Source organism: Meles meles, chromosome 7 (assembly GCF_922984935.1).
Source record: "Meles meles chromosome 7, mMelMel3.1 paternal haplotype, whole genome shotgun sequence".
NCBI classification, from domain to species: domain Eukaryota; kingdom Metazoa; phylum Chordata; class Mammalia; order Carnivora; family Mustelidae; genus Meles; species Meles meles.
In genome coordinates this window covers 129,527,522-129,542,711 of record NC_060072.1, presented here as the reverse complement: position 1 = coordinate 129,542,711, position 15,190 = coordinate 129,527,522, and the positions used below count along the sequence as shown (strand labels likewise).

At 37.1% G+C, this 15,190-nt stretch overlaps 1 protein-coding gene across 3 annotated transcripts in view; it reads right to left on the bottom strand.

Annotated features, from left to right (window-relative positions):
• The window catches only part of MALRD1 (MAM and LDL receptor class A domain containing 1), an 800,866-nt gene that overhangs the window by 161,392 nt on the left and 624,284 nt on the right, over positions 1–15,190 (bottom strand). For all 3 annotated transcript variants that reach the window (XM_046012349.1, XM_046012350.1, XM_046012351.1), the window contains exon 34: positions 9,810–10,011. In XM_046012349.1, the coding sequence (XP_045868305.1) occupies positions 9,810–10,011 (202 nt within the window). The remainder of the gene's footprint in view (positions 1–9,809; positions 10,012–15,190) is intronic.

Genomic DNA, 15,190 nt, shown 5'->3' with positions numbered 1-15,190 from the left:
AGGCAGAGAAGCAGGCAGAGAGAGAGAGAGGGGAAAGCAGGTTCCCTGCCAAGCAGAGAGCCCGATGAGGGGCTCGATCCCAGGACCCTGAGATCAAGACCCAAGCCGAAGGCAGAGGCTTTAACCCACTGAGCCACCCAGGTGCCCCAAAAAATACAGTGACATCTTAATGTCCAAAGGAGCACACGTGAAGTGTGGGCTCAATATTTCTTAAAGGGATGAATAATAAGAGAACGGTTTATAATAGTAGTTTTACTTTCCTTGATAATATGCAGTGAAATAACCAAAATGGACAAAATAACGAATGCACTGACTAAATGACTATGTCCACTGATTTAATTAGCCAAGAAACAGGGTAGATCAGAAAAATAGAAACCGAGAAGTTCTCTCAAAAATAACCTTCCCATGTATTTTAGTAAACCTATAATTTAGCAACTAAAGCTATCATACATTCACATGGACACTATGGGTTTTTACTGATTGCTTCAGAAGGTTTATGGGATTTTACATTAAGGACTTTGACAGACAACGCTTTCTATATGAATAAATCTGCCCTTTTGGTTTTGCAATAAATCTCAGGATATGGTAGAAAAAACAAAAACAAAACACCTGGGATAAAGGGGAACTGACACTGTTTAACTAACATTCATATTCCCAGTAACTAAGACATTCTTCTGAACACCACAGTCTGCTTCATTCTATGCTCTACACACAGTTATAATTCCTGATATTTTGGGGGTCTTTCTTTTGTCCTACAGGATGTTGAACTTCCTTGGTCACTCAGTTGAAATATCTTTCTCATACCAGTAAAAACTACTTCATACTGATGATTTACAGTGAAACATTCTTATGATTTTCATATAAATTCAATAAGAGCCTAGAGTCCCAAGGATAATCAGATGGATTTTTATCTTTATGATTAATATGTTTAGTGAAGGCAAAATTGATTGCCTGTTTTGAAAGGAAAAAAATATGCACAAGGAAGTTCAGTTCTAAAGAGCAGAAAGTAAGCTGTTGCCAAACATTGCCATACTCAATGACATACATGGTAAAATGCTCACTGTAAAATACATCGGTTATAAATGGGTAATTGTCTCTGGCACACATCTCATGAACAATACTCAGAAACATTACCAAACATTATAATATTATAGGAGGGAAAAATGTATATATACACACACACACACACACACACACACGTATACACACACACACATGCACGCACACACATGTATATATTTAATCTTAATTCTTTAGAACTCTTGGTTTGAGGCTATTTTGAGTTATAATTTTATTTTTCCTATTTCCTGAAGGACGTTCATAAAGTATAAAAATATTCATTTCTTTTTTCCTTAATAATGGTTATCTCTAATATGGAGTCCTAAGAGAATCATCTTGATCTACTTTAATTTCCATATCTAATAGCTTAAATATTCCTGGAAAGATGGAATGTGACCTCTGTTTGGACTAAAGAGAAACAGAAGAGTAGGGGGTACACAGAGACGTCTGGGGCGCATGCAGAGTATGTGAGAAGTCAGGAGGAGGGCTTATGCAGCTTGTCAGGAGGGCTACACAAACGAGAAACGTCAAAAGTCTGACAGAAGAGACCAAAGTCAGGGGACTCTAAAAGCTTCCAGAAGTTGGATCCAGCATGGAAGCTGATAAGAGCCTGAGAACAGATGCCAAACAGAAAAGCATCATTATTTTCAAAGGGAAGAGCTGCGGCCACTCAAGGCTAAGCTATAATAAATATAGAAGAAAGCTGAAAGAATTTCAAAATGTATATAGACATACAAATAATGTGTATATGTGCATTTGTGCAAATTCCGTGTGTTCACCCGTATGCACGCATGTACTCGCGCACATCAGTGGGTGGTTTGAAACCATGGAGCTCTTTGCTAGTGACAGAAGGGGGGAGGAGAAGGCAGTGGGGGATGGGCAACAGAAGGGAAGCACACACGAGGCTGTGGAGGGGTGCGTACCCTACTGCCCTAGTTCCTGCTCCCCCCTACCCCAGCTCATATGGAGGTCACATACTTAAAAGAAAATCAAGAATACATTTAGGAAACATCAAGAGTGGAGGAAACAGGACCTATTTCAGAGGCCCCCAAAGAGTGATCTCTTTTACTCCACATCAACGTTTGCCACGATTATGGCCAACTCCTTCCTAAAGGAAAAACAGTGATGGTAATGTAAATGGCTGAGATTGCATAAAGGAAGAATTTTCTACCATCAACTAACCTCAAATAATCTAAAACGTGTGTGAATGTGGGAACATATATAAAATGTTGCTGGTCATTTCTTTCTTGTCATGAAGGCTGGAGCCCAGACAGACCGATTCATTCCTATTTTATCATTTCCAGATGGTGTGACAGTTCCCGGTCGGACATATCTATGCTGGTGGGGCCTTAGCTATGCTCCGTGTTGGACCAGGTTGCGCACTTGACCTAATTGACTGTTGTTGTTCACTTGGTAGCTCTGGCCCACATTAACTGCAACTTTATTGAATAGTTTAAAAAAAAAAAATCCCCAATGCTGAACTCTTGACTTCTAATTTTAGGGCCATTATTATTAAATACATTCCTTTTTAAATTCATGCTTCATATTGCTTCCAGGTTACATTCCCCGAAGGAAGACTCCTGCTCAAAAAATGGTTCTCCAATGCCTTACAGGATTAAATCCACTGTCCTTCAGGGCTGAAGTACCACTGTCCTAATGCCTGACTCAGCCTCACCCATGTTCTCCCTCTCAGCCTGTAACTGTGGAGGAAATAATGAACATTTCAGATATGATGGTATTATACTCTTTGCTGGCTGGGAAGGGACCAGGAAAGAAAATGTAATGTTGGCAAGCTTTTACTTACAGAAATTTTGAGTATTTTGGCACCAATGAATTATTAGATTTTTGTCTAAGCATAGAAGGCTTGAGATGGGGAGTAGGAAGCTGTCTCTCCATCACACACCAGAAATACAGACACTGAAGGGAATCTAAAGAGTTCTGAGCAATCTGTAGTGAGAGAAGATGGCTCAATTTCATACACACTTAAGAAGCACCTGCTGTACGTGTCTCAGGAAGGCCAAAGGACAGATAGATGATTTACTGAGGCAAGTGGTAGGGAAGACCACTCTGAGGTCAAATAGAATTCCATGGTGGTCTTTCAGAGATCCCTCATCTGTAGTGTCTTGACTACTTCTATGACCCAACCTGAAAAAAATGGCTGTGATACCATCACTTCCAGTTAATAGGGCACTGGGGCCGGAGACAGAGAAAAACAGAGAGCTACGTTTAATTTAATCAATATTAACTTTCGAGAAATATTCATCAGTAGCTCACCTCTAAGCTCAGAATGTTGTATGTGATTATTATTATTTAAAAAACCACATAATTTTTAAGATCAATTTTTCCTTCTCTGATGAAATGATTAAAAGTGATTACTTTGAAGAATATTGGGTTATCTTGCCCCATATGGGATTCTACAGAAGGAAAGACTAACATTATGTTAATTATATTACAATCAGAAAGACCAGAAGGGGCAAACAACAAAGTCAGGATATTCTAGAACTTGGACTTACCTCCTAATTGATCAATCATTTGCTCCTCCTGGCAGAAACAACCCAGCCATCATTTCTTTAGAGCTGTTTTTACCAAAACCTGGTTATTTCCCTAACCTCATGTTTTCTGTTTTGAGCAAGTTTATGTTAGTGAAAATAACTCATATGTATGAACCCACTTATTCTTCGTTAAGCCATGAAAGTTGTGTTTTATTTGTTTTTGTTGTTTTCTGTTTCTGTTACTTCCAACTATTCCCAGAGAGAGTAACCAGTCATTTCTGGGTAAAATGTTTTCACAGGCCAATAAGATGTTATCAGAAAAACCATTATGAGAATTGTTGAAGTCACTTGATTTTAAATTTAAAAAAATCTTCTTAGAATAGTGTGTGTGTGTGTGTGTGTGTTTAGTGAAGCAGTGTCACTTTTTCTTCTATTTCTTAGGCAACAAACAAACAAACTTGTTTTCATAAAGTCTGGATGTTTTCTAGGTAACAATATATGTGTTCCAGGGAATTAGGAAAACCATGATAAAAGTAGACTCTAATAGCCCAAGAGAACAAAACAGAGCCAGATTGACCTTGGCAATGAAAAACTCCCAGAAAACGTCTCAGACACACTTGGCCTGGTAAAACAGTTGGCCCTATTTCTGAGTGAAAAGAAAGGATTTAGCAAAGGTTATGATAATTTCCAAACACGACTAGGAATTTAGGAGTTGATTACTGCTTTTGTATGGTAGAGAAATGGCTATATTACTACACCATGCTTTGTTTTATATAGATGTTATACTACTTACACATTAAAATATATATTATGTATTTATATGCCATACATTCAGAAATATGTATGTTTATATGCTAATAATATTATAATATGAATAATAAAAGCATTCACCTTTAAGACGGAGTTAGAACAGTAATCTGTGGTTTATCTTCAGGTTCAGAGGGAGGCACCTATAAAATCCAGCCAGCCTAACAGAGTATGGTTCATAACGGGACTGAGTTTTTCATGGTTTTCATTTGGAACTTCCCCCCTAATTTAACAAAATTCCTTCCAGCCTGATAATAAGTAAGAAATCAAGTAAGAACCATCTCATAGTATAACATGCAAGCTTCTCCAAACATAGGCAAGGGGAACCCAGGTCTTGTTGGCATAAGCCTGCCTGGTATTAGTTTTTAATGCCATTTTCTGGTTCTTGTTGTTTTGTTTTGTTTTTCCTTTAAATGTAATGCTCCTTCCTTGAGGAGAAAGGAATTATCCCTTTGCTAAACTGTGAGGACTTCATAACCCACAATAATAGATTTAAAGTCTAATAATATTATCTAAGCCAAAAAGTGAACTGGGGTTGACTGGTTACCATTTTCTTTCAGCTTTTTTGGGAATCATCACTACTCATTTTAAAATTAGGCTCATGATTCACTCACTGAATCAAAATTATAAAAATGAACCATACATTAAAATCATGTTTTAAATAATTTATCTATAATTACTATATCACTTCTGATATAAAATGAATATCTATTCTGTATCATGTGCTGACTTGGAACTTATTTTAGATTTTTCTCAACCTAAAAGTTAAAGATCACTCATTCACTAAAACTAAAACACACACACACACACACACACACACACACACACACAGAACAAGATAATGACAATGGTGATTTTTTAACATGGACCAAAAAAAAAAAAAAACCCACAGAAAATAAGCCATGAATATCACAAAACACCATGTAAACTATATTATAGGAGAGCTGTAAACTTTAAGCTAAGAGAATCTGCAATAGGGTTTGGCTTCCTGTGGGGAGTATCAAGGATAAACTCATGAAAAAGGCGGTTTTGCTCTGCCCTTCAAAGTAGAAAAGCATTTACACAAGAAGAGGTAAAGGACAGGGCGTTCCCAGCCACAGAAGTAGTGGGTCCAAAGTCATGGAAGTGGAAGACTATGGGCATAGTTTGATAGAGGCAGGGGGTCCCATTCTGAGGTATTGTTTCATAGACAGAGGCAGATAAGACAAGAGTTGTACTAAAGGATAGGAAACTTATTTAAGTAGGTAACTGAGAGCCTATAAGCATTTTTCGTCTTCTTTATAACTTGTATGGATTTGTGTATTTTGATTAGTTTCCCTTTTATTTCCCTTCTCTCTGTTAGAGTCCAGACAGATAATTTACTGTTCTTGGTTAACTTTATAATTTGGTCCATACGCTTCAGAGTATTCAAGATTGATTATGATTGAAAAGAGAACTGGCCATCATGCAGACCTGATGGTGTCGAGATTGGATATGAGAACATAACCTAAGGGACCCTGAAGCATGGGCTTGGTCAACGGTGTGCTTCCAACCAACAATTTTAATTCTGACAGAATGACACAGGGACTGTTAGAGACCATTCAGAGTGATGACAGGGGAGTAGATAGACCAGTTTCCAAAGGAAGTTTTCAAAGACAGTGGAATTAGCCAGTTTTACCCTCTGATGTACTTCATCTCACTTGCTTCCCACTTGTTTTTCTGAGTTAGATTCTCAGTATTCTATTTAAGTTTTGGAACTATCCAAAATCCTTTCAACACACTTAGTTTCTACTTAAGTTAACCCAAGTCAGATTCTGTTGCTTGGGAAAAAAAAAAATCGTTATTGTGTTGAGTAAGAAAGATGCCAGATCCACTTTTCTGGAAGTTACTCTATAATAGGTCCTAGAAGATGAATTTGGTAGTTTGCTACATGTCAGTAAATTAGATAAATCAGTAATGCAAGCCATTACAGAGATTCTGATGACGAATAAGGGTGCCTTGAACTGGAGTTTGAACAGTAAAATGGAAGCAAAGGGGCGGGGGGCGGCAAAATCTATAGAATCTGCTGCCTGAGATGTGTTTAGACTAAGGTAATGGAGGCGTTAACACACACACACACACACACACACACACACACACACACACACACCCCTTTCTGCTCGTAAGTGCCCTTCCAATCCAAATCCAGGACAGCACACAGTAGATTCCCAACTAACCTGGCTGAAGGGCCGTCCTGCTCAAGTTCACCAACACACCGAAGAGTGAGGAGCTTTCTCTAACTGCAATGACACCTCTGCTTCCCCCTGTCTGCCTTACCCCTGCCTTACCCCCTACCTGCCCCCGCCTCCTTCTCTCTGGACTCTCTCTCTTTCTCCGTCACTCTCTACACATTCCTTCCGCTTTCCTGATCCTCTTGTACAAACCCAGTCCTGCGTGATTTGGAAGGGACTTAGGAGATCATCTACTTCATCTCCCTGATGAAGAAACATGGTCTAAGGAGTTACAATGATTTTCTCAGAATTGTACAGTTATTTAGTGACACAGTCATGATTTAGACTCGTGTCTCCACAATTTTAGTCCAGCTGTCACCTCCCCAGCACTCAGTACATGTTTATTCCAAACGTCATGTAACATTTTATGTAACTTCTCTCCCCAGATCGTCAGGGGAATCCAATGGAGCATGCTTCCTGGGATGTCACTATGGGGGCCCTGATACCCCCACTGGAAAAACACTGGTTCAATTGATGATTTTCTAAAAATATCTGCCTGAATCGACCATGAAGCACTGCTGTAAAAATGATACCTAGAGATTCTGGATTTTGGATGTGGGTTTGGTTGGAGACACCTCTTTTGTAGAAACTTACAGAAAGAAGACACGATTTAATGCCAAAGATCTTACTGTTTATTCATTTGTCTGTTTGTTTTTAACTGTCTTCAAAAGCAGAATCTGTTCTATAACATAGTGGGCAAGAACCTTCTTATACTAAGGCAAATGTTAGCAACTCTGTTCACACAACCAGTTATCATTGTTATTATGATTATTTAGAATAATAGTAACTTTTCAGCCCAAATTTCCTAGTCCTTATGTTAGACTCTGGAGATGAAATAAACAAGCTCCCCTTGCTCACGAGGAGCTCAAATTAGTGGGAAGTGATGTATAAATGCATGTATGTGTTTATATGTATGTATGTATATACATATGTACGCATGTATGTTTGCATGTGTGTGAGACGAGCTAAGAGTAAGAAGGGAAAGGAAAGGAGTGGAAGATATAGGACAGAGAAGACTTTGATGGGACAGAGACTGGGAGGAACTAAGAGTGGAAATGACGGAGAACATTTACTCTTGAAAGACAGAGGATTTTTCCTGAGACAAATGGTGACAAGAAAGAGTTTGGTTGTGGATATAGGCACATTTAGAAGTAGAAACAAGAGGTTAAGGGTGTTTGTTATTTAAGGGAGTTATTTTCTATTCAAGGGATATAAGAACATTGGCAGAGTGAAGGATGTTCAAGGGAACAGCTGGGAGATTTGAAGATTATTGTAGAGAAGCAGTGCCAGGGAATGGGAAATAGATGTGTGTAGGACCCTTGACCACCAGCTAAGGTGATAAACCAAAACATTTAGTGGTCCCAGTGAACATGATCAGCAGCAGCCTGGAAAAATACAAATGGTTGGGGCGCCTGGGTGGCTCAGTGGGTTAAGGCCTCTGCCTTCAACTCAGGTCGTGATCCCAGGATCCTGGGATCGAGCCCCAAATACGGCTCTCTGCATAGCAGGGAGCCTGCTTTCCCCTCTCACTCTCTGCTTGCCTCTCTGCCTACTTGTGATCTCTGTCTGTCAAATAAATAAATAAAATGTTAAAAAAAAAGAATATACAAATGGTTATAGTAACCCAATTTCAAAGACCAATAAAGCCATTATGACTGAACATGTCCTGGATATTTGTATTTATCCTACAGAGTTTGTCCAATAAATAAATGTGCTTATACATATAACGTACTTAGCAAGATGCTTGGCACATAATTAGAACCCAAATTTATCTTTAAAAAATTGGACATGGGGCACCTGCGTGGCTCAGTTAGTTAAGTGTCTGCCTTCAGCTTAGGTCATGATCTCAGGGTCCTGGGATTGAGCCCTGCTTCAGGCTCCCTGCTTGGCGGGGAGTCTGCTTCTCCCTCTCACTCTGCTCCCCACCCCCTGCTAGTGCTCTCTCTCTCTCTCAAATGAATAAAAATCCTTTAGAAAAGTTATTAAAAATAAAAAATTGGACATAAAATAATTCAAAGTACTGATTGAGAATGGAATTGAAATGTTAGATTATTAGATCTAGGATTATTAGGAAAAAAGTATAAAAAAACTGTTTTATGGGAGAAAGCAGGAAGCACTGAGAATTTAGAATTGCATTTTTTCTTATTAACAATGTTTGAAAACAGGTTTTGGAGGAATAATCAGAAAGTAGAGGATATAATGATCAGATGAAATTTTCAACCCTAAAATTTCAGGCAGGATGATAAGATCCAGTGTGGGAGCTGGTTATGAAGGAAGAATATTTATGAAGGTAACTGAAATTGAAAAGGTCAAGACTGTACATGGGCTGAGTGACCTGGAAGCTGAAATTGCCCAGGAGTTAGGATCTAGAGAAAAATCACTGGAAGGATAAGAACCCAGATGTGCGGTCTTAAAAAGAAGAAAATTTTAAAAAACAATTTTAATTTTTTTTAAAGTAATCTCTACACTCAGTGTGGGCCTTGAACTTATAACCCTGGGATCAAGAGTCACATGCTCTACAGACTGAGTCAGCGAAGCATCCCCCAAAGAAGAAACTTTTAAATAACTCTGTAAAAATAAAATTTTGAATGAGGCATAGAGTAGCCAGAAAGACAATGACCCTATTATTTAACACTGAAAATATGAAAATTTTATAAAGAATAAACAGCAGTCAAGCGGAAGCATCATAAATAGCAGAAATTCAGATTTCAACTAAGGGGATGATTTCTTACAAAATGCGCTATTGACAAGACTCCTGTTTTGACTAAGAATTCTACATTGTACTGCAGAAACAGGGAGGAGAAGGCAAACAGCCCAGGGAATGGGGAAAAGCTAATATGGATGGAAAAGACACTTTGGAAGATTATAGGTGAGCAGAAGAATCCTTACTTTGTGTAAGTCTTGCGAACCTTTAGAAATAAAGAAAGTAGACAATAATGCTCCTATAATGAAACTAAATTTCCCCTATGTCTCTTAAAGGACTGTAATCACAGTAATCTGGTTGCCTAGAGGACATGAAAACTTGATGGTTAGGCTTATGGGCAGAAAAACTTTACCTCCTACAACATATACTGATCTTCCTTCAATGTATGAATAGTCTTAGACCTGGAAACAAATGTTATTCATCAGGAATTCCCAGTTCTTCTATATTTGGTTAGTAAAACAATCCTTGCCCATCCCATCTACTAAGGAAATCACTTACCTCCAAAGACACATTCTGGGGTGAAAGTGATGTCATCAAGGGCAATAAAGATGTCCTCATTTCCAGCCAAATCAGCTTCAAATGCCACTTTAAATGCACTATTACTGGAGAGAGGAACATGTCCATACATCCAACCAGTTCTTTCACTTCCAATCACTGACCACACAAGGATGTTTAGTCCAGATTCCTCAATGGTATATACCTAATAATGGGGGCAAAAAAAGAAAAGGCAACTCTTTGTGGTTTGGATGTTAGAGATATATGGGCATCCTGGTTATTAAGGGAAGAATGGAGTCTGGCAATGGGACAGCATGACACCTCGGCTATAATACTTTCTATCTGTACAAATTGGGGTTAGAGAGTGAGTTATTTTTTCTTTAAGCAGTCAGATCTTTGTTTTTATTTTTCATGTCAATTTTGGTGTATCATGGTAGGCATGGCCAAAACCTGTAACTATCTTAAGAATCTAAAAGAGCTGGAAAGCTATAAAACTAGAATCTCTCATGCTAAAGGACCACATTTCCCCAAGGCTGTTTCAGAAGAAGAGAACACATATCGTAAGTGAACATGACCATATACAAGTCATTATGAAAGCCAAAGTAATGTGCAGAACATACTTACTATTCTGACAAACAGGATATCTTCCTGAGTTAACTAACATCAATACCCAGGACTTTTCAAATTCAAGAATTAACAGATTCAACACAAAAAATTGAAATAGAAATAAAGTTAGCTTTGAAACCAATCACCAGGCCAAGTTCCAATAACCTTTTTGAACAGTAAAAAAAAATTCAAAACAAAACAAAAAATGTCATTTCCTAATATACTTCAAAAAATCTGTATTTTAAACAACAAAAACAGGCAAGGTTGTAAACATATTTTTCTATACTACATTTCTGTATCTAACTTTCAGTTATCATTTCCCTAGAAATGATAGTTATACACACACATATACACACACACACACATATAGTAATATATATTAGCAATCACTTATACAACACTTTCTTTTATATGGGAAAAATATGACTCAGAGAAAAGAAAACATATAATAGTAATTTTCTTCTATTGCAGCAGTATTTTTGTCTAATATAACATTGCTTCCTACTAAAAAATCCTACTTTCTCACTTTTTTCTTGGTATCAAAATTTATCTAAAGATAATTTATCCTTCAAAAGTTCATTCATATTTTATACTATAAGGAGAAAATAACACCACTCATTCTGTTGCATGTAATGATATGATATTGTATGGCATTCCAGAAATACTCCCAAGAGCCAGAGCCACCAAATTATCTAAAGCCAGAAATTAGCATGTTGCTAACTGTAGTTAGCAACTACAACGTTACTGTACAACTACAACTACAACTGTAACATTCACTGTTACAAAAAGTCTAAGTCAGGAATCCAGCTATTAATGGATGTTAAAAAAAATTAAAAATACATCAAGATGATCATAGAGAAAGAAAAATAGAAAAACTTGCCCCACATTTGGAAACCTGAAAAGTGAGATTTAACATCAATGGTATGAAAAAGCACACATTTCATAAGCAAAAGCCCTTTTTACATTGATTCCTCAATAGATGAAATTAACTAAAAGTCAGTATGAAGGGAATTTGGGTCAACAGAGTGTTTCCAGTCTCAACATAAGCAAACATTCATCCCAAAGTTCTAAGATCTGGTGGGTACCTATCTCTCAAATAAATACAAATTTCCTCCATTTTCAAAAAATTAGAAAGGTAAAAAGCTTCCAATTCAATGTGATAAAAGGACAACTTTATAAAGTCAAACTAAGTTGAAGTATCTCTTTTTTTCCTTCATAAAGCCTGAGTTACAACTTAAAGATTTAAAAGAGGATGGTTTTATTTTATAACTTTTTCTAGAAAAAGCAATTCAGAAAACCAAATTACATGAAGACACACCCAACATTTTTTGCTTTTTTTCAAAACCTTAGTATAAATGTATTTTATTAATATATTTTTATTGTTTTTCATTTCATTTTTCTCTTTCAGCCATCTTAATCTTCAATTAAGCTAGCATGCTCTTGCCAAATTCCATCTCCCTCATGCTCCTTTTACTCTGCTTCTCCTAAATCCACCATGACATCCCCTGCCTGCTCTCCACCACCGCCCCTGTGCCCCATCATGAGCATTAACTCTAATAGACTTCAAGCTATGGTACCCAATATTTCACCCTACTACAGTCCATATTCATTCTGATCAATTTCATTAAGTTACTACTTAACTCCAATGAAACTTTTTGACAATCTCATGGATTGTTTCAATTGTAACATGTATTTATAATACTATCAGTGCATTAAACTGAATAATTGCTATGTCCAGTGTTTCTGTAGCCACAATGGCCAATGGTAAAAATAGGAGGACCATTTAATGGCTCCATATAATGTTGGGGTTTTCTTGTTTGTTTTGTTTTGTTCTTTTGGCAAGTGAGAAACCTACAAAAGGTTAATAGTATTTATTTCTGTCTTTCAATGAAAATAATATTCTCTGTCTTCACAGAAAATTTTTGTGATAACTGTCAGCAAAATATTTTTATTATTATTTTTCAAAAATCTATTATTTTGAAAAAGTAAAATGGCTAATATCCTTGAAAAATAATTTTAGTTTAATTTGTTTCAAATTTTATATTTGATTATACACATTTTACTAAAAACCAATTTATGTTGCAATATTTACTTATTATTTGAAATAGCTTCTAAAATCAGCTGCTAAACAAATAATTTGGATACAGCTATTCTGATATTCTAAATGTTGGTTGGACACATACCCATTAATACAATTACATTACATTATATATTAAAAACAATCATTTTATCGTGATTTTTATCATAAAACAATATGGATTCAAAGAAAATATACATAAAAATATAATGTTTAGATATTAAATCAAGATTATATTAGTCAAGGATGATATAATTTTAACTGCTTATGATATAGGGCAGGGAAAACTTGAAGAGCACTTACTAAATCAAAACACAGATAGAGTAAAATGAAATATCATTTAAATGCAAATATTATAATAATATTCAATTAAATATATGTGAAGTTTTTTTGAGAGGAGACTCCTCAGCACTAATTTAGAGTGAGCATGCCTTGGGAGGAAAACGTTTGACAAAAGGTATGATGAGGTAATAGAAAATATGAGTTAATGATTAAATTACAGAATAGTATGGAAACCAGAAAGCAGTTATCTCGACAATACCCAACTATGTAGGTTTTCCTGGTGAGAAACTGCAAGAATCAGATTAGTAGATTTTCCTGAAGTTCCTTTCCTGCAGCCAGTCAGAATCTCCAAATGTCTGGCAACACGGAAGGTAGGCTGGTGCTGACTTAGAGCCTCCTAATGGACACTTCCAGATATCAGAAATACTTTATTCATTTCATTATATATTTAACTTACTGAAATTGTTTGTAAAATACAACAGTAAGATGAAACCTTAGCTTTCCTTGGTCCCAGTTACAATCAGGTATACTGCCAGATGTCTTTCTTTAATCACCACTGATAGGGTAAATTAAGGAACTGAACTACACTTAGCTCTTATTAGTGTACAGTTTCTCATGGCTTCATTTGAAAACACTCAAATTTATATAATATAAGAAAGAAAAAAAATAAAAAGTAATGAAAAGGGAAATTTCCTTCAAAAAGAAGAGGTTATAGGCATTAAACTTATTTAATAAAAGAGATCTAACATTATCCATACTAATGAAAATTTAGCACACTCACATATGTTTTGCAAACTCTACTCCATGTGTGAATGTAGAGTAGGACTACTGACCACCCTCTACAAATCTGGAATTAGAGTTGTAGAGTGAGATTAAACAATCCATTACTTGTACACAGCACGGGCTTCCAGTCCTCCGTATGGCATATAAAATAGATCAGAAATCATCATACTGGTCCTAACAAGAAAACAGCTGAACTGAAAATCAACAACTCTTCTTAGATCCATCAGACACTTGATGTGACAGAGCCATCATGAGCATTGGCCCCAAAATTGGGAAGAATAATAGGTGGACACAAAGAATCACAGCTTACTGAGGCAGAAGCCCAGGGAAAGAAATTCTGTGGGAACGAGTAGCAGGGTACAAAAACCCAGACTGAAACTGATGAAAGGCTGGAGGCCCACTGTAGACAAGTTTCAAGGTTAAACACTTTTTTTTTTTTTTTTTTTGACAGAGAGAGAGGTCACAAGTAGGCAGAGAGGCAGGCAGAGAGAGAGGGAGAAACAGGCTCCTCACTGAGCAGAGAGCCTGATGTGGGGCTCGATCCCAGGACCCTGAGATCATGACCTGAGCTGAAGGCAGAGGCTTAAACCACTGAGCCACCCAGGCGCCCCTCAAGGTTAAACATTCTTAAAAAGATCCTACACTTTAGTAAGTTAGACCTCTAGGAACCCCACCAGTTTCTTGTATTGTAAACTAGAGGAAAATTCCCTCAAAATTTTGACAAATAACAGGAAAAGTAGCCATTTTGAAATATACTCAAAGCATTCTGTTCTCCTGCAGGACCTTACCTCAAGACAAATGACTTAAAATCTTGCATGTGTATGCACCTAATACCACAATGTCAAATGCTTGAGACAGTAACTGGAAGAAGTGCAAGGAGAAACAGATGAATCCACTCATATAGCTGGAGACTTCAACATCCCTCTATCGCTAATTGATAATCAGGAGGCAGCAAATCAGTAAGGGCATAGCTGAAATGAACAGCGTCCATCAACTTTACATTTATAGAATACTTCATGCAGCAACAACAGAAGACATAAAACATAAAACAGAAGACATAGCACTCTCAATTCACAGGGAACACTGGAAGTCCTAGCTAATATATCATAAAATGAAGAGAAGAAAAGGAATAAAAAGGTATACTGATCAGGGTGTTTAGGTGGCACCATCAGTGAAGCTTCCAGAACTTGGTTTGGGCTCAGGTAGTGATCTCAGGGTCCCGAGATACAGCCCCATGTCAGGCTTCATGCTCAGTGAGTAGTCTGCTTGCAATTCTCTCCCTCTGCCCCTCCCCACCTCTGTCTCTCAAATAAATAAATCTTTGAAAAAAAGATATGCTGATCATAAAAAAATAAAAATGCTTTTGTTTGAAGACATCCAGATGGCCAACAGACACATGGAAAAGTGCTCCACATCACTTGGCATCAGGGAAATACAAACCAAAACCACAATGAGATATCACCTCACACCAATCAGAATGGCTAAATTAACAAGTCAGGAAATGACAGATGCTGGTGAGGATGGGGAGAAAGGGGAACCCTCCTCCACTGTTGGTGGGAATGCAAGCTGGTGCAACCACTCTGGAAAACAGCATGGAGGTTCCTCAAAAAGTTGAAAATAGAGCTACCATATGACC